The sequence below is a fragment of the Andrographis paniculata genome, unplaced genomic scaffold (genome assembly GCF_009805555.1).
Source record: "Andrographis paniculata isolate CXL003 unplaced genomic scaffold, ASM980555v1 Contig59END, whole genome shotgun sequence".
Classification (NCBI taxonomy): Eukaryota; Viridiplantae; Streptophyta; class Magnoliopsida; order Lamiales; family Acanthaceae; genus Andrographis; species Andrographis paniculata.
Genome location: NW_026137594.1, coordinates 1,588,389 through 1,613,745, shown reverse-complemented (window position 1 = coordinate 1,613,745; position 25,357 = coordinate 1,588,389). Strand labels below are relative to the sequence as shown.

Here is a 25,357-nt window from a genome sequence, read left to right as displayed (position 1 = left end):
GAATAGTTCAGGCGATTGCATAGGAAGGAAGTAAGAACTTTTCTCGAATGTTTCCATGGTAGACAAAGTACGAGCCCATGAGATACTTACCTTAGTCATTGTTTGGTGATCAAAAGTATACATGATTATTACATCAATGTTTCTTAATATCTTCAATCACCACGTGTGCAGCATTGCGCCCGGGAGCACCCATTACACCGCCCCCGGGATGTGTTCCGCTCCCACATAGATAAAGACCCTGTAATGGTGTCCGATAGCTTGACCTATTAAGCCAAGAACAGCATGGATAATTATTTGTTTTCAGACAGCGAGATACAATTAAGGCCGAAAAGAAGGCTAGCATCAGTTTTACCATCCTTTCACTGGCCGCATCAGAAACAAGGAATCCAATCCCATGGCTCCATGAAAGATGTTTCCTCCTGTTAGTGTTAGGAACTCGGGATAATCAGCATCAGACAAAATCCAGGGTATGGAAATTCACTTGGCATATGTTGATTAGCTTCCGTATTCAGATGGACTCAAACATCACCTTGAAATGTAAAGATTAAAAACTTCTTCTATATGCAGGGTCATAGACAATAATTGAAGCTTATTGGCAGTTAGTAATAGATACTGACAAACAAATATCGGAGTGGATTAGATGCTGAATTTGATCCACACCATTAGTTAATTAGATTATTTATTTAATTAAAATAACTAGATTCAAAGTAAGGGTGTGGATTAATTTCAGCTTATGCTGAATTATTTATCATATCTGAAGGTAAATATACTAGTAAGCTTTGCATTTGAAGCAGCAGTCAAAAGAAGTATCGAAGTAAAAAAGCATTTAGCATAATTTCTTAAGTAAACTACATTAACTTTACCTGTCAAACCAATCTCTCTTTCAAGATCTGGTGGAGTTAACATATCATAGCCGATGACTGATGAGCTAAAGCCAGGGGCATATTCCTCAATTAAGTTGAAGCATCTTTGAGCAAAGGATTCCTATGCCATGGGGTCAGTGTTACAAGATGCATTTTAACAAGAAAATGGACTTGGAAGATGCATTGTCAACAAGAAAGAATTCAGAATCGCAGGGTCGCGGGTACGAATTACAAACATTCTTACTCTGTATTCAGGATCCTCCCAGCTGCCGTCAGCAGGTTTGTAAGGTGTGTACTGAACAAAGAGGTTAATGACATGCTTCCCTGCATAGAATCACTAAAATGTTACTACACCCAGCAGTGTAAGATTATAAATAATTTCCAAAATAACAAATGAACAACCTAGACAACTACAACTACTCGTCATGTTCTTCTTAGTTGTCTTTTTTCTGTATTTTTGTCTGATCACATTTGATGCATTATAGTAATCCTACTTTCATAAATTTTCTAGAACAGTAGACATGAAGCAAAATTCCGAGGAACAGAACACTAATATCCTCAGCACAGAGCACGTGAATAAATCACCAAGAATTTGGCAAATACCCGGCGGAGAAATAGTCTTGTCCAATGCAGAAGGAATTGTCATTTCGATTACAGGTCTTCTAGATGGTATACCATTTACAGAATCCTGACAGGCAGAATCAATCTCCTCCAAACTGAATACAGAAAAGACAATGTAATGTCACTTGACATTCCTCAGAAGATAAAATAGAATACAATAGGTTTAGGAAATTCTCTTCTTTCTAAACTTTGTAAGGAGACATGAGTAACAAAGGCAAGAAGTGTGTAGCTTAGAAAATAATCTGAGCTGGGAAATATTCACATCTCTCAACTATACAAGAAAAAGCTTACTCATAGAAAGTGTCTCAATTAACAATTCTCAGACTGTGGAGCATATTGGCCCTATAAACCAAAAACAGAAATCCAAGCATGGCTAAAGTGCTTGAGATTTGAGATTTTGGCCCCACCTTACTGTATTACTAATTTGCTATCTCACATAACCTGTTTTTTATTACTTCAAGACTTCAAGACCTATACACAAGTCATCAAATATTTTTCACCATCTAAAAATGTCAAAGTTACTGAAATTGTTCTCAAACCCTTTCTTCCGACAAGATCCAATATAGAATATTACAGGTACTGTAGCTTGGAACAATGTATGCTGTACATCAAATGATATAATATGAATCATGATAAGAATAAAGCATATTAACAAAGCATCTGTGGCATGTATTCATCAAGGGCAATAATTGTGGGACAATAGTTATGGTCTACTGATTGCTAGAATCAAGGGCAAAAATTAAGAGCAGCAAGTGATGGGGGTTTTTCTTTTGCAAAGGTTAGGCTGAAATTGTAGTTGTATATTTGTGTTAGATATTATTAGCATTACATAGTTTTTATTAGTGCTAGATATTAAATTTGTGTCTACCCATTTCTCCTTCCATATATACTCACTAAACGACATAAACTATATAATTTATGAAGTACCTCTCTGAACCAATGTGAATGGTACCCATATGCTGAGGACCAGCATCACCACCGTTCAATTTGCAGCAATGAAACTGTGGCAATTTGTCAACAGCCAAGTTGATTTTTGTAGTTGCCTGACCAAGCAGTAAAAATAGAGTTGTCAAATAACTAGAAACTTTGAAAAGACAATACGACAAAAACACATACGGACAAAGATCCTCAAACTGATACACATCAAAAGAAAATTAGAATAAAAAAATTGCAAAATGGCAGACTGCAGGTTTTCTTAAAAAAGCCACATATGCAACGTTTCAGTGAAGAATTATTGATCCACATAGTAGCATCCTCACAGAGCTATAATCAGTGTTCTTGATAGCTTGGAGAAAATCATCAGGGACAACGTCTTGTGGCAGGAATTCCTGCATAAGCAAGGCTATCCATGTAAGCATCTGCGGTTACATATCATACATACAATTGAATTGTATCTGATGTCAGGGTGTATCATAAAGGAACAGAATCGAACTTACTGTGAATGTTTTGTATGGGGTTGCATTTGACAAAACAACAGAAGAATGCACTTGCATATCGTTAGCCAATAAAACCTAAACAATTCAACTAATAAATCTTTTATAAATAGATGATAGTATAGAGGCTTGTAATGGTAATCTAGAAAGATTTGGCAGCACACCTACCCCAGACACTCTGCCTGAATCATCAATAATCAATTTTGATACCTACAGAGAAAAATCATAAAACTTCACTACTAACATGAATAAATTATAGCAGAAGAAATTACACATTATGATCCTAGAACAGTGAAGAACATGATAAATGAGAGAAGAATATAATCACTCCATGAGATGTAAAAGCTAGATAAAAGAATGGCCGGATAACGATGTTTACTTTGCAAATATATCAACTTATATGAATCTCCCGATATCATCAGTGGGACTTCGTCAAAAGATGCAGTGAAGAAGTAAACTATCAAGGCCAAAAATAGCGGTCTACTAATAACTACAATCAAGGACAATAATCAAAACCAGAAAGTTATGGATTTACTCTACCACAATTGCAAAGGTTATATAGCTGATATTATAGTTATGTATTAACATTAGATATTATTAGTATTAATTAGTGGTAACTAGTGCTGGATTAGTGCAATACATGAAATTTTTGTTCATCCATTTATCATTATGTATGTCTCTATATTAGTAATAGTATATAGAGAGGAAGAAGATTCAATCTTTGATGCATAAACTCGACAGCATACCCATGCTGAAAACCAAAAATATGAAATCTAATTCTGAGTTGCTACATAATGTGGAAGTGTACAGGTAACATTATTAGTCTCCTATAACTTACTTCAACATTGGTCATTATTGTAGCACCAGCTTCCCTAGCAGCATTAGAAATGGCCAAAGACACGGACCCCATGCCACCTTCAACATAACTGAATATAAATGAAAAAAAAATAAAATGTAATGATGACAATAAAGATGGTTTCATTTGCACTTCTCACTCTCAGTCAGGTCCACACATATTCGTCTTTAGCAAAGATCTAATTGAAAACACTTTGCCATTTGACACATGCAGATGGGCAATTTTCTGCCTTTTAAAAAACTTTCATGTAAAAGATTCTGCACTTTGAATTATACGAATCATAAAGTTACATGTGGTTTAACACTTTTCCTGCTGAGAGAGAAACTTAAATCAGGATGTATTCACATTTGAAGGAACTAAGGTAATTTCAATATGCAGATTAGTTTCTAGAACTTTCAAGTGAGTGTCCTCAACTTAGAAAAGATACTCACGACCAAATTCCACGGTCCCCATCTGTTTCCCCCATCACATGATGTAGCAAGACATATCCACTACCAGGTGTCTTTACACTACCCTAAGAAAAAAAAAAACCCATATGAGAATAATGCACAAGTCATGAATATTTAAATTTAGTTTTTTATATCTAAATAGTACATACACCAATTCTCAAATAACTTTGTTAGTATTGCTACAGAATTTCATTCTGAGCTGTTATACCACTTTCCATCAGCAGAGCATTCCTAATTGTTACCATTGTTTCATTTAAATCCTCTTTCTACTGAGAAAACATTTTACAATATGACCATTATAAGTTAAAATTCTAGGGAGAGAACTAAAGAAAACCTTTGTCAGACTAAAAAATAATCATAAAAGGCAGCAATGTTTTAACTCTTAATGTACATCACAAGCTACAGTAAGGAAAATTCAACCGTGGATCCTATAATTGCATCCGTTCCAAGTGTTGCCTTCAGGACATCAGACTGCAAATAAATCATTCAAGTTCAGAAAATAAAGGAGCAAGTATAAAGAGAAAAAATGAAAATAATAATAATAAAAATAAGGTATTGTAATATTATAAAAGTTAAAAACTCCTAATATTACTACCCAAAGCAGAATAGCACAATTGATTATAACACTTAAGAGTGTGAGCCTATTTGTAAGGTAGGTCCTGTTAATTGCAATTTAGTAAAAAAGACTGAAAACAACATAAACAAGTAAAGAAATTTACTAATAATTCGAAGGATAAAGCCAAGTGAAATACTTTGGCAATCATCATATGACTATTGGATGTAATCATAAATTAAAAATAAGTACTTGAAAATAGCTCTAACTAGTAGGCTATGCAGCAAGCTAGCAAATGGATGCAATAGCATAACAATGATCCAACTATATTGTGAATTTGTGATCAACTACCATAAACCCAACGTGAACACCAACTGACAAGGTAACATTAGCAAGTGCTAAGATGATGACTATAACAATTCAATAACAAGGGCAATATATGTATATATATATACACATATACTCCCTCAGTCCCAAACAAGGTGCTACATTTAAGTTGGGCAAGGGATTTTAGGTGAGAAGTATTAAGTAGGATAATTAAGTAATTAGGTGATGTGATGGAGAGAGAAGTGTATATTTTATTTTTTATTAGGGGTAATGTGATGGGATAAAGTGTGGGCATATAGATTAAGTATACTTAATTATTTCCTAATTTAGAAATGTTGCAGGGTGTTTGGGACATACCAAAAAAGAAATGTTGCACGGTATTTGGGACGGAGGGAGTACATATTATATATTTATATACACACACATGTGAGAGTAGTACTTGACAATAAAACTAAGAATGTCATAATGGTGGAAAACTGGTATGTGTAGCAAACTTCAGGCTTTACTTATCTCATTGATAAGAGAAAAAGCATTCACAATAACAATCTCAGAAAGTAGCAAAGAGTTTATGCATTTAACAGACAACCATACCAATCACATCATACACGGAGAGAAAATTGGTGGACTACCTCAAACCAATTGTTCAAAACCTTTGAAGCAGGGGACAACAGAAGATCCATAAAATCCCTGAAAAGTTCCACTTCTTGAAGTAACCACAATGCAATGTGAACACGTACTAATCTTTAAAACAGGAATCAGCTTCTACTTGTACAAAATTGAAAAGATGTGCAGGGGCTTCAAGTTAAAGCTTACAGAAGTTCTTTGTGCCCCATGGAAGCCGCTCTTTGCAGCAACTGAGCCCAAAACATGGACTTGTACATATTATCCTTCATTCGATGATTTAAAGATGAAGCTTTTTGCAACTTTTCAGGAGGAACTGAATCCAGAAGTGGTTCCATGAATTTACAGAAGTTCTCTAAAAGATTCTCATACCTAGATAGAAGCACAGAAGCCACAATAATATCATCGAAACCAATGCATCCCTAAAGAATCACACAAGAAACTACCGAATCTAAGGAAATTAACCAGTCATTCAGTTTTTACAGCATTGCAGTCATTTCTTCAATATTCTTGCGACATTCATGGAACTTATGGTTTCAGTTGGTAATTTCAAGATCAACTAATCTACTACAACAATGAGACAGAGATGATAAATGTACCTCGGGTAAGCCTCGGCATCACCTTTGGAAAACTTACAAATCTCAGATTTGGTCAACTCCTTATCAGGACCAAGCAGAAGATAACGTCCGTCGAGACATGGAGTGAAAGACGATGGATTCCTCTTCAACAACTTCAGTCCATGCTTCGCTAACTCCAGTTCCCTATTTTAATATCACAAACCACAGATTCAAAGTGAATAAATAGGATCCGCATTTAAGTGAACGAAACGAGATATATACTTCACAACTGCCGGACGAAGGAGGCTTTGGAGATAGCTGCAACGGGAGAACTTGAAACCAGGGATGATTTCCTCGGTGACGGCGGCGCCACCAATGACATGGCGGCGCTCAAGAACAGCTACTGATAAGCCGGAGCGTGCAAGGTACGCAGCGGCTGTGAGGCCGTTGTGGCCACCACCAATGACAACGGCGTCCCATTTCTTCTCCGACAAGGCGAGCGTCGACTTCGCAGCCGCAGCACAGGCGGTCCGACACCGGCTTTTCAGTGGCCACATAACACCCCTCGTCTCGTCCTCGTCCCCGCCCCCTTCAATTCATCGTTGCTCGCGGCAGACTTTTCGTTTTCAAAATAGAAACTCTGTACGGTGAAAATTGTGATATGTATAGATTTATTAAAAAAGTTTAATAATATTATACAAATATTTATTATTTCTTTCTTCAGACTTACCATGTCATATTTTTACGTTCGAGATTTAAACTTTGAATTAAAATTTAAATAATAAAATATTTAAATTCAAATAATTGTATATTTAATATTTTTAATATAAAATTAAATTTTATAGTATAATATAAAAAATATTTAATTTAATATTTTTAAAAAAAAATTAAATAAATAATTAAAATCGTTTCAAATTCTTCAAACAAACATACTCTTCCTTACTTATATTTTTATATTTAAAAAAAAATTAATATATTTTAATTTTATTTTAAATTTTTTAATTTATAATTTTTAAAATTAAATTAATTAATTATATTAGTTATTTTTATTATTATATTTTTAATTATTTATTAATTATATTTCTCTTAAATTAATATTATAATAAATTGTAACGAATTTGTATAATATAGTATAAATTAAAAGGATATTATTATTGATGTCCAATAAAGTAAATGTGTTGATGTATTTTTTCAACAAAAATAAAGTAAAATTCAAAGATATAGAAAATATCCTTAAACTTGATTAATTAGTGCCTGAGATTAGGAATCTCTAAACACTGTAACGTACAGAAACTACACTGGAAATTAAAAGACTGAAATTTAAAGTGGTGATCCCCAAATCTGACTTTGCTTTGTTGAAGTTGATTGAAGATGCCTTGCCAAATGATGATCCAAATCCTTAAATATTCCCTGGGAAACCGTACTGAAAACCGTCACCCGAACGGTTACAACGTCTCCTTCTCAACCGTCTTCCAACCTTTCTTATGCTGACACGTGTCCCCAGCAGACCAAAATTCCCTATATTTCACTCCTTGAGCCGACCACAGACCTTCCGCTCTTTTGGCCCGACTTCGTCCTTCGTCCGACCTACTTCTTCGCCCGACCCCACTTGGGCCGACCTCCATATCAACCGCCCCCTGTCTTTGATCAAAGGCCTCCGTGTTTGTCCGACTCCTCCTTCTATCCGACCTACAGTTTACCCGACCTGCGGATATCCCATCTCAACGACTTTCCGTCTCGAGGACCTCCCGACTTGAAAACCTTCCGACTCATCGTCTTCCCGTCTTGCGGACCTCCCGACCTGAAAACCTTCCGACTTGAGGTCTTTCCGTCTTGCGGACCTCCCGACCGGAAGACCTTCCGACTTGAGGTCTTTCCGTCTTGCGGATCTCCCGACCTGAAGACCGTCCGACTTGAGGTCTTTCATCTTGAGGACCTCCCGACCTGAAGACCTTCCGACTTGAGGTCTTTCCGTCTTGCGGACCTCTCGACCTGAAGACCTTCCGACTTGAGGTCTTTCCGTCTTGCGGACCTCCCGACCTGAAGACCGTCCGACTTGAGGTCTTTCAGTCTTGCGGATCTCCCGACCTGAAGACCGTCCGACTTGAGGTCTTTCATCTTGAGGGCCTCCCGACCTGAAGACCTTCCGACTTGAATTTTTCTTAGAAATAAATAAATAAATTTATTTTCCTTGATTTCCTCACGGTGTCCTTCAGCCAGCTCAATCAACCCTATAGCCAGGCCCATTCCTCGTTTTACCTTGGGCTTTTAACCTAATTCTAAATTTCGTACGTAACAACTTGCCCGCCGCCAAGGGACTTTCAAACGCCAATAAATGTTTGGAAGTTCATAAAGCACTACCTTCTCGAGAAACTCCCTTAGCAACTACACCAGTTACTGCAACACTCCTGGTTTATTCCTTCTTCGCAATACAAGCCTGTGTGAATCACAATCCCAAAACATTCTAACTATGGCGAATCAATACATTCCTGCCCTTCCTTTCGACGGAACCCTTCCAGAAGGTCCATTTTCAGCCTCGAAAGTACTAACTCCGACGATCCGTCCATATTGCACTACTCCCGAAGATTCAAATCGGATGAGGGAAGTTTTGGAATCTCGCAACGCCTTGGCTATCAACAATCCCAACTACCAAGCAGTTCGCATCCGAGACAGCATCAAGACCCATCTCACAGACCCAAAAGATCTGTATCGTGCTTGGTATCGACGAGTAGCAGAACACTTCCAGACCCAATGGCGATCCCAAAAGATCGACCAAGCAATACTACTGTCTACCATGCCTATCAACCTGCATGAGAAGGTGTTGTTGGCCATGTCCGCCTTCTGGAATGCGGAAAATGGGACTTTCCTTTTGCCCTCGGCCCCCTTTGGCCCAACCCTTATGGACGTGGCCATGATCGCACATCTCCCAGTCGTGGGTGAAGACCCTGTAATGGGAGCCCTAGATGGGCAGGAGCCATCAGAAGACCATCCGGGATGGTCTTTACAAGGTGTGAAGGAATGGGGTTGGACAAAGTTCGCAACCGACCAGCAAGGGGCTCCAGGGACTCCTGTAACCGACCGGGAGCATACTGCCTTTATTCTGTTCTGGCTTTGTAGGTACATCATTGTTTCTCCTTCCAAAAGTGTTCTTCCTTCTCACCTCGACCTGGCCATTCATATTGCGTCAGGTCGGTTCTTCTCCCTTGGTACCCTATTTTTAGCCAATCTGTTTGAAGGACTCACCCGGGTTAGCCTTCGTTTAACAGATAACGATAATAGGAAATTAGACACTGCCGCGTCGGGTCCTTTTTGGTTTTTAGAACTTTGGTTCCGTCTTTACTTTCCCAACGCGTTTAACTTAGGATCTCCGCCCACTATGCCAACATCTGAAAAACATTTAGGATTAGTCCTCAACCGACTCTGCTCAGGACGCAATAAACTCCAATCATCCGATCCAATAATAACTGCCATTTTAACAGATACCCGCAGTAACTCTCGATTTTCTATGTATAAAAAGTATGCGGGTTATGCTCCCGACCATTTTTGGCCCTTTCCAGTACCAAACCCGCTTCCGACTCCTGAGCCTTGTCCTCATCCCACCTATCCTTTCGCCTGGGACGTCGCCCTCAAACCCAGGTCTCTTTTTAGTAGCAAGAAACTTGATAAAAAAGGGCAGAAAACTTTTTACACTTTTAACTATGAACCTCAATTCATGGCGCGTCAGTTCGGCTGTTGCCAAGGTATCCCCGGACCCGTCGCGGGTCCCCAAATAATTTTTCAAAGTCCCGACCGACGAGTCCTTCCTAATTCAATCCCTTCTTATATCTCCCAGCTTACCACGTATATAATTTCCAATTCTTATATTCCCTTCCGCTCCAACCCTGAGAGTGTAGATACTTTCAATGAATGGTGGTCGGTCGTATGGTCCCTGATATCCCCTGATGAGGGTCGGTTGCTGAACGTACTCCTCCCTCCCCAAGGACTGGTTCTAGGGGCGGCGATACATACTAGCACCCAAAAACAAACAACCGCCCCGGGAATCGGATCTGGGGGTCCCACGCGCAAAAGAAAAACTTCCCAGCTGCAAACACCCCCGACCTCGGAGACCGACCAGCAAACACTAGCAGACCTTGGAATAACTAGGACGTCAGCAAGGACCCGACCCCGAATTGGTAATGTTTCTTAACACCGTGAACCAATTCACTATATCATAACTTTGATTTCACTCATTTCATTCCCCAGAACCGACCTTGGTGACACCGACCAAGCAACCGACGCCAGCACCAACCGACCATTCAATCGGGCCTTTGGTCCAGACCAATTTGCCAATGAGCAGTCGGGCGGAGGACCCGACGCGGAGGCAAACCCCTCCTCCCGTACCGAGGAGTGGTCGGGCCAGGCCCCCGACCAGGAAACAATCTTTACCAACAGTGCCTATAGAACCAGTAAGTTCCTTATCAGCAAGACTTAAGATTCGGATGATCAACCTTAATATATTTAACAACAAACATCTTCATGATTTTTCCATAGACACCTTCACCCATCCCATCAGCAGCAGGGGTCTCTTCTGACAGCGAGGGGACTACTTCCCAGATGGGTCGGCCGTCATACATGGCATCAGACTCATCTATATCAAAGGAAAAACCAGCCGCCCTCGCCGAAGCTGACCCTCAGAACGACATCCCTGATGCTGCTGATCCCGAAATCGAAGGTGCCCCAGAGATCCTGGCTGCAGTGGCTCTAGATGTAGCCGTCCAACCTGCAACCGCCCTACCAGCAGCGGCGCCCCCCCTAGCCATCGAATGGCAGGCAGAAGAACCACCTGTGGCAGCCCAACCTCCAGAAATGGAAGAAATGTCTTCATCCGATTCGGAGACTTCTGTGAATTTGGTAAGATTAAACCAATCCAGGTCATAACTTTTCTTTCGAAAAACACTAACTGTTTCCAATACTACTTTCCATAGGGACCCAGGTCGGCACCTCAGCGACCATTCGCAGCAGCCGACGAGTCGGCTGCTGTTATACCAGCTGTCTGCCCAGCTCGACCGACCTCATTGCTACCCCCCTCACTGACAACAGTCCGCCCAGAGGTACCACATATCTTCTTTGAACAAACTTGCAACCCCCTTGGAATATTTATTGACATTGTAGGACTTGCAGGGGCCTTCGGACTTAGCCGTCCTATCGACTGTTCCGGTTCCAGCGGAGGCCCAGACTGTGTTCACTGAGGCCATTAACCGTCCCCTGTCCGAACTAAGGTCCGACTTATTGGACAAACTCATTCAGACGGTTGGTGGCCTTCTTTTTTACACTCCAACGGAATCACCAGCCGTCCCCATTCTGCATCGGCTGATGGAAAGACTTACAGAGCTCAAGACTGAAATGGTAGTCATTGGCCTTCTGTCAGCCGAAACCCCCCAGCCCGACTTCGATCAAACAACGCTGGAGAATTCTTTGGCCAAGACTCGAGAATCCCTTCAGCATACTACTGGAAGACTGGGTGGTCTCCTTAGCACGAAAGCTCTGGTTGATGATGCCATTCAGAAAAAGGAGGCAGAATTGCGGGAGCTGAGGAAAGAACAGTCTACCCTGGATAAGCAAATTACCAATGAACAGCATCTGCTTGAGAAGTATACCAAAAATGAGGCTGAATTGGATCAAGAGCTGAAAACCCAAGCCCGATCCCAATTCATCGGAAGATATCAGACGGCTGCCAATACCAGAAGGCTATCCAGGGATGAAAACAAATGGACACAGATAAAAACTGCCCTAGGGGCACTGTTGTAATATTTCCCCCTTTGTAACAACAACTGACTTAGTAATCCATTTTTTTTTCTTTCTTCTCTCAAAACAAGGATCACCTTTCAATTCCCAGCTTTATAGGAAACGAACCAAACTCCTTCTTTAAAAGCACACTGTTTCTCACATTTTAAGAAACATATTCCCAGGCATATTTTAAAAATCAAAACACTGAAAGTGTGAACAAACATGGCGAATGACCGACCTCATGTTCCATCAAGCAACTGGGAGGGTGTTCTTCAACCCTTCTTTGTAGGTAATCACCCTATTGGAGGCCATGCAGAAGACTTGTTATATATACTCAAGCAACTAGACTTCAAATTCCGATTCTCCCAACGAGGTAGAAGAACTATTCATCGCGTCATCCGCCTGATGGAAAAAGTCATTGAGGGGTATGAACCTCTTCGTGACATCCTCAGCCGCATCCCTGATCTCCATCATCACATGGAAATGATTGAAAATCATGCAGCAACCATACTTCCAGACCTTGGTTGGGATAACATATTTTCCAATCAACGAAAAGTCTTTTCAAGATTGCGTACCATTGTTGACCGTGAACATCAAGCCCTAACAGACATGCAAGCACGTACCCACCAAGATCTAGATGACATGCAAAGCCAATGGGAAAGGTACCGACCAGACTTGGAAGATCTTATTGAAGAAGAACCAGAGCTAATATCCACTCACTGGGATGAAAAGTCTGATTCAGAGACAGAAAATTTCTCACAACTACACGATGACTAACAGAAATGAACCTTCCAGTAGGTTCGAACCCCCATAAATGGGTTCTGAATAATATGTGGTTTCAGGCAGTTTTGTTATCTGAAAAGGCAGGATAATACCTCTTCAGATATTTGGCATTAATACAATCATGTACTCTTCTACCTTCATGATTTACAATAATGAACGCGCCATTTCCAATATCTTTTTGAACAATGTATGGTCCTTCCCAATTCGGTGACCACTTTCCCAATTGATCAGTTTTCTTATATGTAGGAAGAATGGTCTTCCAGACTAGGTCTCCTTTTTGGAATGTCCTGTGAAGAACTTTCTTTCCGTAACTCCTTGCTCTGATTTCACTCTGTTTCACACTTCGATCTATTGCATGGAGACGGTTAACATCCAAATCTTCTAACTGCTGCAACATAAGTTGTTGGTATTCCTTTGTAAGATCACTATCAGTAAATTCTGTTCGGCCGGATGATACTCGAATTTCGGCTGGTAAAACAGCATCTTGGCCAAACGTAAGTTGGTACGGTGAGAACCCTGTGGCCGTATTTCTGGTATTTCTATGTGCCCATAAAGCCTGAGACAATAACAAATGCCACTTTCTTGGGTTCCCTTCAATCATCTTCTTTATAATCCCAATGATAATCTTATTTGCTGCTTCCGCCTGTCCATTGGCTTGGGGATAATAAGGTGAAGAATGATGTAACCGAACACCGAATTCTGCCAAGAAATTAGAGAACCTTTCCCCTGTAAAGACCAAGCCTTGGTCGGTTGTTATAGACTGAGGAATACCATATCTGTAAATAATTTGGTGCAAAACGAAGTCTATCACTTCTTTCTGATCCACATTTTTCAAAGCAACCGCTTCCACCCATTTGGTAAAGTAATCAGTCGCGACCAATATGAAACAGTGATGTTTCGATGAAGCAGGATGTATCTTACCAATAATATCCATAGCCCACGATTTAAAAGGCCATGGTTTTGCCAAGAATTGTAATTCGGTTACTGGCAAATGATTTAAGTTTCCATGTCTCTGACATTCCTGGCAGCCTTTTGCAAATTGTATGCAATCCTCAAAAATCTTAGGCCAGAAAAAACCCAAGCGATGAATGGCCCATCTCATATTGAGACCTGCCCGATGAGCTCCACATATCCCACCATGTACTTCTGTCATCACTTCTAGAGCTTCTTCAGATCCCAAGCATTTCAAAAGTAAACCTTCAAATGATCTCTTGTACAAAATTCCATTTATCAATTGAAAACGTAAAGCCTTCAATCGTATCGCAATTGAAACACTCGCACCAGGATTCTGTAAATACAGGATAAGCTCCGTTCTCCAATCGGACACTGTTTCGCCATCGGACTTCTGTCCGATAAAAACTTCGCAATCGGGCTCCTGACCGACCGTCTCCTGCCCGACAGGCTCGCAGTCGGGCTCCTGTCCGACACTCTCCTGCCCGATCATAACTTCACAATCGGGCTCCTGACCGACAGCCTCTTGCTCGACCGTAACTTCACAGTCGGGCTCCTGTCCAATATCCTCTTGCCCGTTCGTAACTTCGCAGTCGGGCTCCTGTCCAATATCCTCTTGCCCGACCGTAACCTCGCAGTCGGACTCCTGACCGATATCCTCTTGCCCGACCGTAACTTCGCAGATCGGGTCTGTCTTTCCTTCTATGCCCGACTTGACCTCCGACCACATATCCTCCAGAATTCCTTTACATGCCCTTTGAGCCAATTCATCAGCACGTTGGTTTTCTTCCCTCGGAATGAACTCAATTATTACTTCTGAGATTTTTGTCAGTAACCGACTCACAATGTCCCTATATCTGCGAAGATGAGGGTAATTGCACACATATTGATTGTTTACCTGGATGACTACTAATTGAGAATCCCCCCTTATGATTACAGACTGGACCTTCCTGGCAATTAAAGCCTCCAAACCCAAAATTAAAGCTTCATATTCTGCCGAATTATGGGTCATGGATTCCAATCGTAGTTGTAAGTTGATCTTTTGACCATCAGGTCCTTGCAAAAAGACCCCTGCCCCCGATTTGTTTCCAGAGGTAGAACCATCAAAGAACATCAACCATGTTCTGGTACTTATATAAGGCACACATCCGACCTGTAGATTATCCGGATATGATGCACAACTAAATGGTCGGACACTATCACAAAGAGAATACCCGACTTGTGAGAATTCTGCCAAGAAGTCGGCTACTGCTTGTCCCTTAATTGCCCTCAGTGGGGAATGGTGAAGATCGAAAGGAGCCAATTTGATGGCCCATTTCATGAGTCTGCCCTTCATAGTAGGTCTCTGTAAAATCAATTTGATGAGATCCACCTTTGATATGACCTCAACTCTTCTGGGCAGCAAATAATGCTCGAGTTTAGTGCAAGCGAAGACCAATGAATAACACATTTTTTCTGGGATAGTGTAATTCAGTTCTGGTCCTGTAAGGGTTTTACTGAGATAGTAAATTGCCCTTTCCTTCCCGTCATCACCATCCTGCGCCAATAAACAACTAACCACTTCATATGTATTTGCCAAATAAAGTTTGAGTGGCCGACCTTGTTTGGGAGGCATCAAGACTGGAGGGTGAACCAATGCCTGCTTGATAGCATCTAAAGCCGTTTGTTGGTCGGGACCCCATTCAAAGGCAATTTTTCCAGCTTTCAACAATTTAGTAATGGGTCTGACCTTGCCAGCAGCATTAGAAATGAAACGCCTCAAATAATTCACCTTACCCAACAGACTTTGGATTTCTGTAACCGTCTTGGGTGGCCGACTATCAAGAATGGCTTTAGCCTTGTTGGCATCAATTTCAATTCCTCTCTCATGAACTAAGAATCCTAGAAAGCTCCCGGCTGATATTCCAAAAGCACATTTGGTTGGATTCATCTTCAACTTGTACTTCTTCATTCTTTCAAATGCCTCTTCAAGATCTCTCAAATGTTCGTCAAAACTGGCAGATTTAACTATAACATCATCAATATACACTTCCATAGATCTGCCAATTAAATCATGAAAGATTGAATTCATGGCTCTTTGGTAAGTTGCCCCTGCATTCTTTAACCCGAATGGCATGACTGTCCATTCATAAATACCCAAAGCCCCTGGGCATCTGAATGCTGTCTTAGGAATGTCTTCTTCTGCCAAGAATATTTGGTTATAACCTGCATAGCCATCCATCAGACTAAGGATTTTATGCCCTGCTGCTGCATCTATCAGCATGTCGGCCATAGGCATCACGTATTCGTCCTTAGGGGTAGCTAGATTCAAATCCCTGAAGTCGATGCATATCCTTATCTTACCATTTTTCTTGACCACTGGCACAATATTAGCCAGCCACTCCGCATAACGGCAAGGTTGAATGAAACCCACTTTGAGAAGTTTTTGGATTTCTTCCTTGATTTGAGGCATCAGATCTGGACTCATTCGCCTTGGAGGTTGTTTGTAAGGTTTACAACCTTCTTTGATGGGCAATCGATGCTCTATTAGACTTCTTGTCAAACCAGGCATCTCTGAATAATCCCACGCTAAACAATCAATGTTGTTTCTAATAACTTCAAGCATCATTGTTTGTTGCTCTTTAGACAAATAACCACTTAACCTGATCACTTTTGGAACCAATTCGGTTCCTAAATTAAACTCCAATAACGGGTCTTGTGATGAAGCTGTTGGTTCTGTTTTTTCTAATAAGTCGGGCCAACGAAATTGTTCATCTTCTTGGAGGTGAACATCCAGAATCTCTTTATTATTTTCTACTTTATGTAATAACTGTTTTAAATAGAACTTATTAATAAGAGAACTACATACTTCTAAAGTTGTATCTTCCATAACAAACAACTTATACAGAAATGGGTGTGGCTTTATCATGAGCCATACAATAAAGGTGTTCTTTTAATAGAACATCGAGTTCTGGCCAGTGACTTTATAACCCTTGTTTGAGTATTCCCTGGCCATATACAACTGAGACATCGGAGCCAAATGACTAGAATAAAACACTGACTCTTCCACTTGTTCTGTTACGTCGAATGGGTTGTCATTCGCTTCCATTTTAAAGACCTGATTTCCTTCCCAGAACATTAACTGTTGGTGCAAGGTTGATGGCACACATTGAGAGGCATGAATCCAATCTCGTCCCAGCAAAAGAGAGTATGTAGTATCTGCGTCCACAATAAAGAAAACAGTGGAAATTTTCTTTGGTCCGACCTCAATTGTGGCAACCATCATACCTTCAGGCTTGGTCGGCTGCCCTGTAAAACTTGTCATTTCGAATTCCACAGGGGACAGATCATGAATTCCTTTCCCTAGCTTCTTGAGAGTCTTCAATGGCATAACATTAAAGACTGCTCCATTATCCACGAAAACCTTTGTGATTGGTTTCCCACAAATGTGAGCATTAACATACAGGGGTTTCAAATGGGAGTTCGCACCCTCTGGAATAGGAGGAAACACAATTGAAGGTGCTTCCGACTGAGGCTCAGAATCTGTAATCTTTGCCCACTCTGTTTCCTCTAATTCGCCATCTGCCAAGAATGCCCATAAAGGTTCGTCCATAGTATCATCTACCAGACTCGCCCACGTCGGTTCATCACTCATCTGGTTAACCTCTGTCATTCGACAAGGGATTCGTGGTCCCAGACGAGATTTAACAGATCTTGAATTTTCCTCTGTAGGCACCACTTCTTCCTTCGTCTCATTTCGAGATTGAACCGTCAAGGATTCAATACGAAATTCTTCCAGAGATGGATTGATGTTGATCCGTTCACAATGTTGGCATCTAAAACCTTTAATTATTTCATCTGCCATTCCTTTACCTTTCCCCTGTCCCGACGAACTTCTTTTGGATGTAATCATAAATTAAAAATAAGTACTTGAAAATAGCTCTAACTAGTAGGCTATGCAGCAAGCTAGCAAATGGATGCAATAGCATAACAATGATCCAACTATATTGTGAATTTGTGATCAACTACCATAAACCCAACGTGAACACCAACTGACAAGGTAACATTAGCAAGTGCTAAGATGATGACTATAACAATTCAATAACAAGGGCAATATATGTATATATATATACACATATACTCCCTCAGTCCCAAACAAGGTGCTACATTTAAGTTGGGCAAGGGATTTTAGGTGAGAAGTATTAAGTAGGATAATTAAGTAATTAGGTGATGTGATGGAGAGAGAAGTGTATATTTTATTTTTTATTAGGGGTAATGTGATGGGATAAAGTGTGGGCATATAGATTAAGTATACTTAATTATTTCCTAATTTAGAAATGTTGCAGGGTGTTTGGGACATACCAAAAAAGAAATGTTGCACGGTATTTGGGACGGAGGGAGTACATATTATATATTTATATACACACACATGTGAGAGTAGTACTTGACAATAAAACTAAGAATGTCATAATGGTGGAAAACTGGTATGTGTAGCAAACTTCAGGCTTTACTTATCTCATTGATAAGAGAAAAAGCATTCACAATAACAATCTCAGAAAGTAGCAAAGAGTTTATGCATTTAACAGACAACCATACCAATCACATCATACACGGAGAGAAAATTGGTGGACTACCTCAAACCAATTGTTCAAAACCTTTGAAGCAGGGGACAACAGAAGATCCATAAAATCCCTGAAAAGTTCCACTTCTTGAAGTAACCACAATGCAATGTGAACACGTACTAATCTTTAAAACAGGAATCAGCTTCTACTTGTACAAAATTGAAAAGATGTGCAGGGGCTTCAAGTTAAAGCTTACAGAAGTTCTTTGTGCCCCATGGAAGCCGCTCTTTGCAGCAACTGAGCCCAAAACATGGACTTGTACATATTATCCTTCATTCGATGATTTAAAGATGAAGCTTTTTGCAACTTTTCAGGAGGAACTGAATCCAGAAGTGGTTCCATGAATTTACAGAAGTTCTCTAAAAGATTCTCATACCTAGATAGAAGCACAGAAGCCACAATAATATCATCGAAACCAATGCATCCCTAAAGAATCACACAAGAAACTACCGAATCTAAGGAAATTAACCAGTCATTCAGTTTTTACAGCATTGCAGTCATTTCTTCAATATTCTTGCGACATTCATGGAACTTATGGTTTCAGTTGGTAATTTCAAGATCAACTAATCTACTACAACAATGAGACAGAGATGATAAATGTACCTCGGGTAAGCCTCGGCATCACCTTTGGAAAACTTACAAATCTCAGATTTGGTCAACTCCTTATCAGGACCAAGCAGAAGATAACGTCCGTCGAGACATGGAGTGAAAGACGATGGATTCCTCTTCAACAACTTCAGTCCATGCTTCGCTAACTCCAGTTCCCTATTTTAATATCACAAACCACAGATTCAAAGTGAATAAATAGGATCCGCATTTAAGTGAACGAAACGAGATATATACTTCACAACTGCCGGACGAAGGAGGCTTTGGAGATAGCTGCAACGGGAGAACTTGAAACCAGGGATGATTTCCTCGGTGACGGCGGCGCCACCAATGACATGGCGGCGCTCAAGAACAGCTACTGATAAGCCGGAGCGTGCAAGGTACGCAGCGGCTGTGAGGCCGTTGTGGCCACCACCAATGACAACGGCGTCCCATTTCTTCTCCGACAAGGCGAGCGTCGACTTCGCAGCCGCAGCACAGGCGGTCCGACACCGGCTTTTCAGTGGCCACATAACACCCCTCGTCTCGTCCTCGTCCCCGCCCCCTTCAATTCATCGTTGCTCGCGGCAGACTTTTCGTTTTCAAAATAGAAACTCTGTACGGTGAAAATTGTGATATGTATAGATTTATTAAAAAAGTTTAATAATATTATACAAATATTTATTATTTCTTTCTTCAGACTTACCATGTCATATTTTTACGTTCGAGATTTAAACTTTGAATTAAAATTTAAATAATAAAATATTTAAATTCAAATAATTGTATATTTAATATTTTTAATATAAAATTAAATTTTATAGTATAATATAAAAAATATTTAATTTAATATTTTTTAAAAAAAAATTAAATAAATAATTAAAATCGTTTCAAATTCTTCAAACAAACATACTCTTCCTTACTTATATTTTTATATTTAAAAAAAAAATTAATATATTTTAATTTTATTTTAAATTTTTTAATTTATAATTTTTAAAATTAAATTAATTAATTATATTAGTTATTTTTATTATTATATTTTTAATTATTTATTAATTATATTTCTCTTAAATTAATATTATAATAAATTGTAACGAATTTGTATAATATAGTATAAATTAAAAGGATATTATTATTGATGTCCAATAAAGTAAATGTGTTGATGTATTTTTTCAACAAAAATAAAGTAAAATTCAAAGATATAGAAAATATCCTTAAACTTGATTAATTAGTGCCTGAGATTAGGAATCTCTAAACACTGTAACGTACAGAAACTACACTGGAAATTAAAAGACTGAAATTTAAAGTGGTGATCCCCAAATCTGACTTTGCTTTGTTGAAGTTGATTGAAGATGCCTTGCCAAATGATGATCCAAATCCTTAAATATTCCCTGGGAAACCGTACTGAAAACCGTCACCCGAACGGTTACAACGTCTCCTTCTCAACCGTCTTCCAACCTTTCTTATGCTGACACGTGTCCCCAGCAGACCAAAATTCCCTATATTTCACTCCTTGAGCCGACCACAGACCTTCCGCTCTTTTGGCCCGACTTCGTCCTTCGTCCGACCTACTTCTTCGCCCGACCCCACTTGGGCCGACCTCCATATCAACCGCCCCCTGTCTTTGATCAAAGGCCTCCGTGTTTGTCCGACTCCTCCTTCTATCCGACCTACAGTTTACCCGACCTGCGGATATCCCATCTCAACGACTTTCCGTCTCGAGGACCTCCCGACTTGAAAACCTTCCGACTCATTGTCTTCCCGTCTTGCGGACCTCCCGACCTGAAAACCTTCCGACTTGAGGTCTTTCCGTCTTGCGGACCTCCCGACCGGAAGACCTTCCGACTTGAGGTCTTTCCGTCTTGCGGATCTCCCGACCTGAAGACCGTCCGACTTGAGGTCTTTCATCTTGAGGACCTCCCGACCTGAAGACCTTCCGACTTGAGGTCTTTCCGTCTTGCGGACCTCTCGACCTGAAGACCTTCCGACTTGAGGTCTTTCCGTCTTGCGGACCTCCCGACCTGAAGACCGTCCGACTTGAGGTCTTTCAGTCTTGCGGATCTCCCGACCTGAAGACCGTCCGACTTGAGGTCTTTCATCTTGAGGGCCTCCCGACCTGAAGACCTTCCGACTTGAATTTTTCTTAGAAATAAATAAATAAATTTATTTTCCTTGATTTCCTCACGGTGTCCTTCAGCCAGCTCAATCAACCCTATAGCCAGGCCCATTCCTCGTTTTACCTTGGGCTTTTAACCTAATTCTAAATTTCGTACGTAACAAAATGATATCATTGTTTTGAAAACAATTTTACAAGCAAATACATTATTTATTTTTCATTTTATACTTTATCAATTATTCTTTTGAATCTCGTTATAAATCAGCTTTTTTTTTTTTTTAATCCGACAAAAATATGTAGATTTATCAAATCTTAAAAAATACTTCACAAATATAAATCAAAACAAACACGCCCTAATTCACATCCCTACACCTACCCTGTTCGGCTCTTACCTCTTTTAATTTGTAGGTGATTCCATCCTCTCCTTTTGGCTCATCTTCGAAGCTAACTGCAAAACCCCAAAAATGGCGATGGAGGACAGCAATGTAGCGCCCAAGAACAAGTCTTTTGAGGTTCGCTTCTCCTGCACGGCTCGTGTGTGGTGTGCTTTTAGTTTTCTCAGAAATATTCGATTTATTCTTCCTTTGGTGATTTTCTGCATGACTGAAGATAATATTAGGGTCATCCTCAGCGGCGCGTCGTGAGATTCTGGCTGAGATGGGCTATGAATTCTCCATCATGGTACATTTACCATTTATGATATGTGTATGGATTTAAAATACACCAACTAGCCAACTATAGTTACAAGTTTGGCTCCTCCAATGGATGTATGTGACTAATCTGAAGAGTTTCTGTTTGTATTGATTTATAATACGTTTCTGTAGTGATAGCAGACATTTTTTGAAGTGCTTTGGTATTTAGACTGCAGATATAGACGAAAAAGGTATTAGGAAGGAAAACCCCGAAGAACTCGTGTCTGCCCTAGCAGAGGCGAAGGTACTCCAAATCATCATATGAAATATAATCAATGATGTAATTCGAGTCTCCCAGAAATTTCGATAATAGAACTGTTTGTAGAAATTCAGTCCAGAAAGTCACATAGAATATGGTATTGGTTAGCCTAGGGAATTATTCCCTTGAGAAAAATCTTAGTAACATATTTATGTTGCAGTATTGAATTTTAGATATTGCTCCAGCTTTAGAGTTTGAGAGCTACTGCATATAGGAGTTGAAGCTGCAAGCATGGCTAATCTATTATTTGAAAGGGATGTTTTTTCTGTTTTTATTTGGTGGGTGATTAGAGCAATAAAATAAATCGTTTACTATTGTCTATATGATCAAAAACATCATGAAAAGATTACATTTATTTATTTGTCATGCCAATTTGATGAAATTTTGCTCCATAGGCCGATGCTCTCATGATAAAGCTCGAGGCGACAGGCAAACTGAAGGAAATGTCACGGCCTACATTGCTTATCACTGCAGATACAGTATGCATATATGTTACCTTTCCAGTTTTTGTTTGTTGACTTCTATTAGTTTTTTTTTTTTTTTTTTTTTTTTGGCTTAGATCAAGTGTCAATTTGTTGTCCATGGTTACTTACCTGGCTTTTACAAGGATACAATTTTGGTTTGTGGATTACACATGGAGTGGTAATATGATGATGAAATTGAAAAGGGTGAAACTGAAATAATAACATTTTCAAGTGCATTGTTGATGTTTTCCATGAAGGATACCAAAGGGTCATTACTTTCAATAATGTAGATCGTTTTAATCTTTTAAATTTCCATTTTGGATAACGTTGTGTTTATATGCATCTCTAGTTCAAGGTAGAAATGAAAGCTATGCTTTTATTACTATTACTACTTTTGGTTTTGTAAATATGACTAATTTGACAAACAATTAGAGTATTGTAAACTTTTCCCAGTTGACAGTGAATACACTGAATAAGGCACGACCAGGAATATCACAATAATTTCTCTTTTCTTGATTGAAAATAGATTACTTGAAGTAAGCCTTACCTGCGTGTAATTGATATCAAGGTGGTAGTATATCAAGGTACTATTCGAGAAAAACCATCAAATGAGAGAGAAGCACGCCAGTTCATTACAGGTTTGCTCTTTAAATTTCTTTATGCATCTTCCCTGAAATTTGCTAATAGTTCCTATTGTATTGTTGTACAGACTACTCGGGCAGCTCTGCCAGGGTCGTGGGATCAGTTCTTGTAACCAATCTGGTAACAGGTTGTAGAAAAGGGGGATGGGACAGTGCAGAGGTAGTCCATCAATGCAATTCATATAGATCTTATTAACTAAATAGTGTTTCAAAATCATCACAAGTGGATATACCACAAGTGATCTTTGAGGAATGAGGGTTTATAATGGAACGAGACCATCTATATATTGTAGGTTACTGTGAAGAGATTTCAATTTTATCCCTTAGTTGCTTTGACTTTCCATTTCAAGCTAGTACATCCGCAATTAGAAAAGTCTGTTGCATAGATTTGAGCTGAAGGGATAACATTATGATTGCACTGCAGGTTTATTTCCTAGACATACCTGAAGAAGTAGTGGATAGCCTGGTAACTTTACTTCACCAAATGGTACAGTTCTTATTTTCTTTTACAGCCTTCATAATTGTTGAAAGTTTCTTAGATTGAAGAAGGGATCACTTTTAATGTTGCTGGTGGTCTGATGCTTGAACATCCGCTTATTTTTCCATTGGTGGACACCGTGGTTAGTCTCTCTGTCTCCTCTCTCTCTCTGCTTTACTTTTCTGTGTTAGCATTAATTCTGTGAACCAGATAAATGGAAATAATGGAAATGAAGCTAAGCTTCTTTTGTCTTTTGGTGTATTCCATAGTATCCAAAATAGTTCATTATATGAAGCCAAATCACCCAATAAATTTCATAATTTTTTCTTGACCACAATCCACCATTGCAGAATTTGCAGTTCAACTACATTTTGCTCATTGATTACTTCAATTTTAACTGCCTTGCTTACACATTGCAGATAGGAACTGCTGATTGTGTGATGGGACTTTCTAAAACTCTTACAGAGAACCTCATTCGGGATGCCCTGTAGAAGCTGATGGCTTACTGCGTCCCAGGAGATCCCGTCATCCTCGTGTAAGTTCATCATGATTCTTTCCATGCTAAGCTTAACATTTCAGCATTTCTTTTTGCAGTATAAAGATGGTAATTAATTTTAAAATGCGTTGTTGGTTCTTGCATACCATTGTTGGCTATATATTAGTGGCCTTGTTATCGCACTTCGACCTTAGAGCAAACACAGTGACCAAAATACAGAATGCTACTATCACCTACGTGTATGTGTCCAAGCAATTTTTCCAATCCCATCGAGACTAGTTGGGAAGCCACACAGTGGCTCGCTTATTCACTCCAAGAAAATCTTTCTCGCAAATTCACCCTAGAAGCTCTTTCTCCGGCTGAAACTTGATTTCTGGTGACAGAGAAGTTCTTTTTAAATGAACACAGAGAAGATATCCTACAATGGACATTCAAATTCATGTGACGGAGAAGCTTTCCTCCAATTGATTTCCTGCGGCCGGTTGGTATGAAAGCTCTGAACAAATGAATCTGATGATTTTGCTCAAGAAACTGTTGATCAATAAAGAAGAAGACCCGATCAAAAAGAAGAAGACTGTGAGAGGAGATTGAGTGGAATGTGACCGAAAAGCCATCAAATTGCACATGCTCGATACTCTAGAGTTGGACAATGGAGTCTACTACAATGGCAGGATTTTTCGTATTTCTGGGTCGTATCTCAATAGCTTCACAAAATTCCAACCATTTAGCGTCAATGGAAGGACAAACCTACTACTTTGAAGAATCTTGTGGTCTCATCGACTTCTTGGATAACAATTTGCATAGTTAGGTAGGACTGCATATTTCCTGTGAGTAATATTTTACAATGGAGCACACTTTGCAAGCAAGCAAGAATGTGTAAATCGATGTCCGAACTACACCAAATTGATTGAAGCAACATCTATATCGAAAGGATCCGCGGAAAGATCAACGTGCGAAATTCATATATACTTTAGATTTTTTTGCATCCCACCGGAATAAAGTGCAAGCGACCACCAGAGTCTCTCAAAATCGTATTCCTTCTCCCGTTGAGATTCGACATTGTTCGACTCTAATGGATCAAGAAAGTTCCCAAAGTATAAAAGGTGTTGGAAGTCCAAGAATAGAGAATTCTATTGAAGGATATAGATATGATTGCAAGACATACAAATAGCATCTCATAAATGATAATTTAAATGTGTTATAATAATGTAATATGAACTGGTCATAATTTAAATGTGTTATAATAAT

General features: G+C 39.6%; 2 protein-coding genes across 12 annotated transcripts; one reads left to right on the top strand and one right to left on the bottom strand.

The window, feature by feature from the left end:
* Position 1: 1 nt before the first annotated feature.
* LOC127257908 (uncharacterized) lies at positions 2–19,592 on the bottom strand. Of its 8 annotated transcripts, none has more exons than XM_051284453.1 (16): positions 19,225–19,591; positions 18,985–19,146; positions 18,578–18,757; positions 18,394–18,451; positions 4,643–4,693; positions 4,205–4,287; positions 3,756–3,843; positions 3,086–3,127; positions 2,921–2,995; positions 2,744–2,812; positions 2,412–2,527; positions 1,467–1,579; positions 1,108–1,187; positions 864–984; positions 353–419; positions 2–263 (listed from the first exon to the last, which is right to left on the bottom strand). In XM_051284453.1, the coding sequence occupies exons 1-16, from the start codon at positions 19,497–19,499 to the stop codon at positions 134–136; spliced, it is 1,710 nt and encodes a 569-aa protein (XP_051140410.1). In that variant the 5' UTR covers positions 19,500–19,591; the 3' UTR covers positions 2–133. The 8 variants fall into 8 exon arrangements, with proteins under 8 accessions (XP_051140410.1, XP_051140409.1, XP_051140407.1 ...); XM_051284452.1 differs by lacking the exon at positions 18,394–18,451 and adding an exon at positions 5,732–5,789; XM_051284450.1 differs by lacking the exons at positions 18,394–18,451; positions 18,578–18,757 and adding exons at positions 5,732–5,789; positions 5,916–6,095.
* Positions 19,593–21,437: 1,845 nt separating this feature from the next.
* Positions 21,438–25,313, top strand: LOC127258268 (uncharacterized). Of its 4 annotated transcripts, none has more exons than XM_051285060.1 (10): positions 21,439–21,591; positions 21,689–21,760; positions 21,941–22,015; positions 22,426–22,509; positions 23,063–23,132; positions 23,204–23,295; positions 23,560–23,601; positions 23,675–23,755; positions 24,033–24,148; positions 24,518–25,313. In XM_051285060.1, the coding sequence occupies exons 1-9, from the start codon at positions 21,544–21,546 to the stop codon at positions 24,102–24,104; spliced, it is 636 nt and encodes a 211-aa protein (XP_051141017.1). In that variant the 5' UTR covers positions 21,439–21,543; the 3' UTR covers positions 24,105–24,148; positions 24,518–25,313. The 4 variants fall into 4 exon arrangements, with proteins under 4 accessions (XP_051141018.1, XP_051141017.1, XP_051141016.1 ...); XM_051285059.1 differs by having other exon boundaries at positions 24,493–25,313; XM_051285058.1 differs by lacking the exon at positions 24,518–25,313 and having other exon boundaries at positions 24,033–24,367.
* Positions 25,314–25,357: the final 44 nt, after the last annotated feature.

What these genes read in the sequence shown, in the direction of transcription:
- LOC127257908 (XM_051284453.1), bottom strand. Translation starts at nt 19,499, where the DNA reads ATGTGGCCACTGAAAAGCCGGTGTCGGACCGCCTGTGCTGCGGCTGCG. An exon ending in ATGCAATTATAGGATCCACG is followed by an intron (nt 4,288 to 4,642) that starts GTTGAATTTTCC and finishes TTTTTTTCTTAG; the next exon opens with GGTAGTGTAAAGACACCTGG. An exon ending in ATGCGGCCAGTGAAAGGATG is followed by an intron (nt 264 to 352) that starts GTAAAACTGATG and finishes TTGGCTTAATAG; the next exon opens with GTCAAGCTATCGGACACCAT.
- LOC127258268 (XM_051285060.1), top strand. Translation starts at nt 21,544, where the DNA reads ATGGCGATGGAGGACAGCAATGTAGCGCCCAAGAACAAGTCTTTTGAG. An exon ending in TGCTTATCACTGCAGATACA is followed by an intron (nt 22,510 to 23,062) that starts GTATGCATATAT and finishes ATTGATATCAAG; the next exon opens with GTGGTAGTATATCAAGGTAC. An exon ending in AAGAAGTAGTGGATAGCCTG is followed by an intron (nt 23,602 to 23,674) that starts GTAACTTTACTT and finishes AAAGTTTCTTAG; the next exon opens with ATTGAAGAAGGGATCACTTT.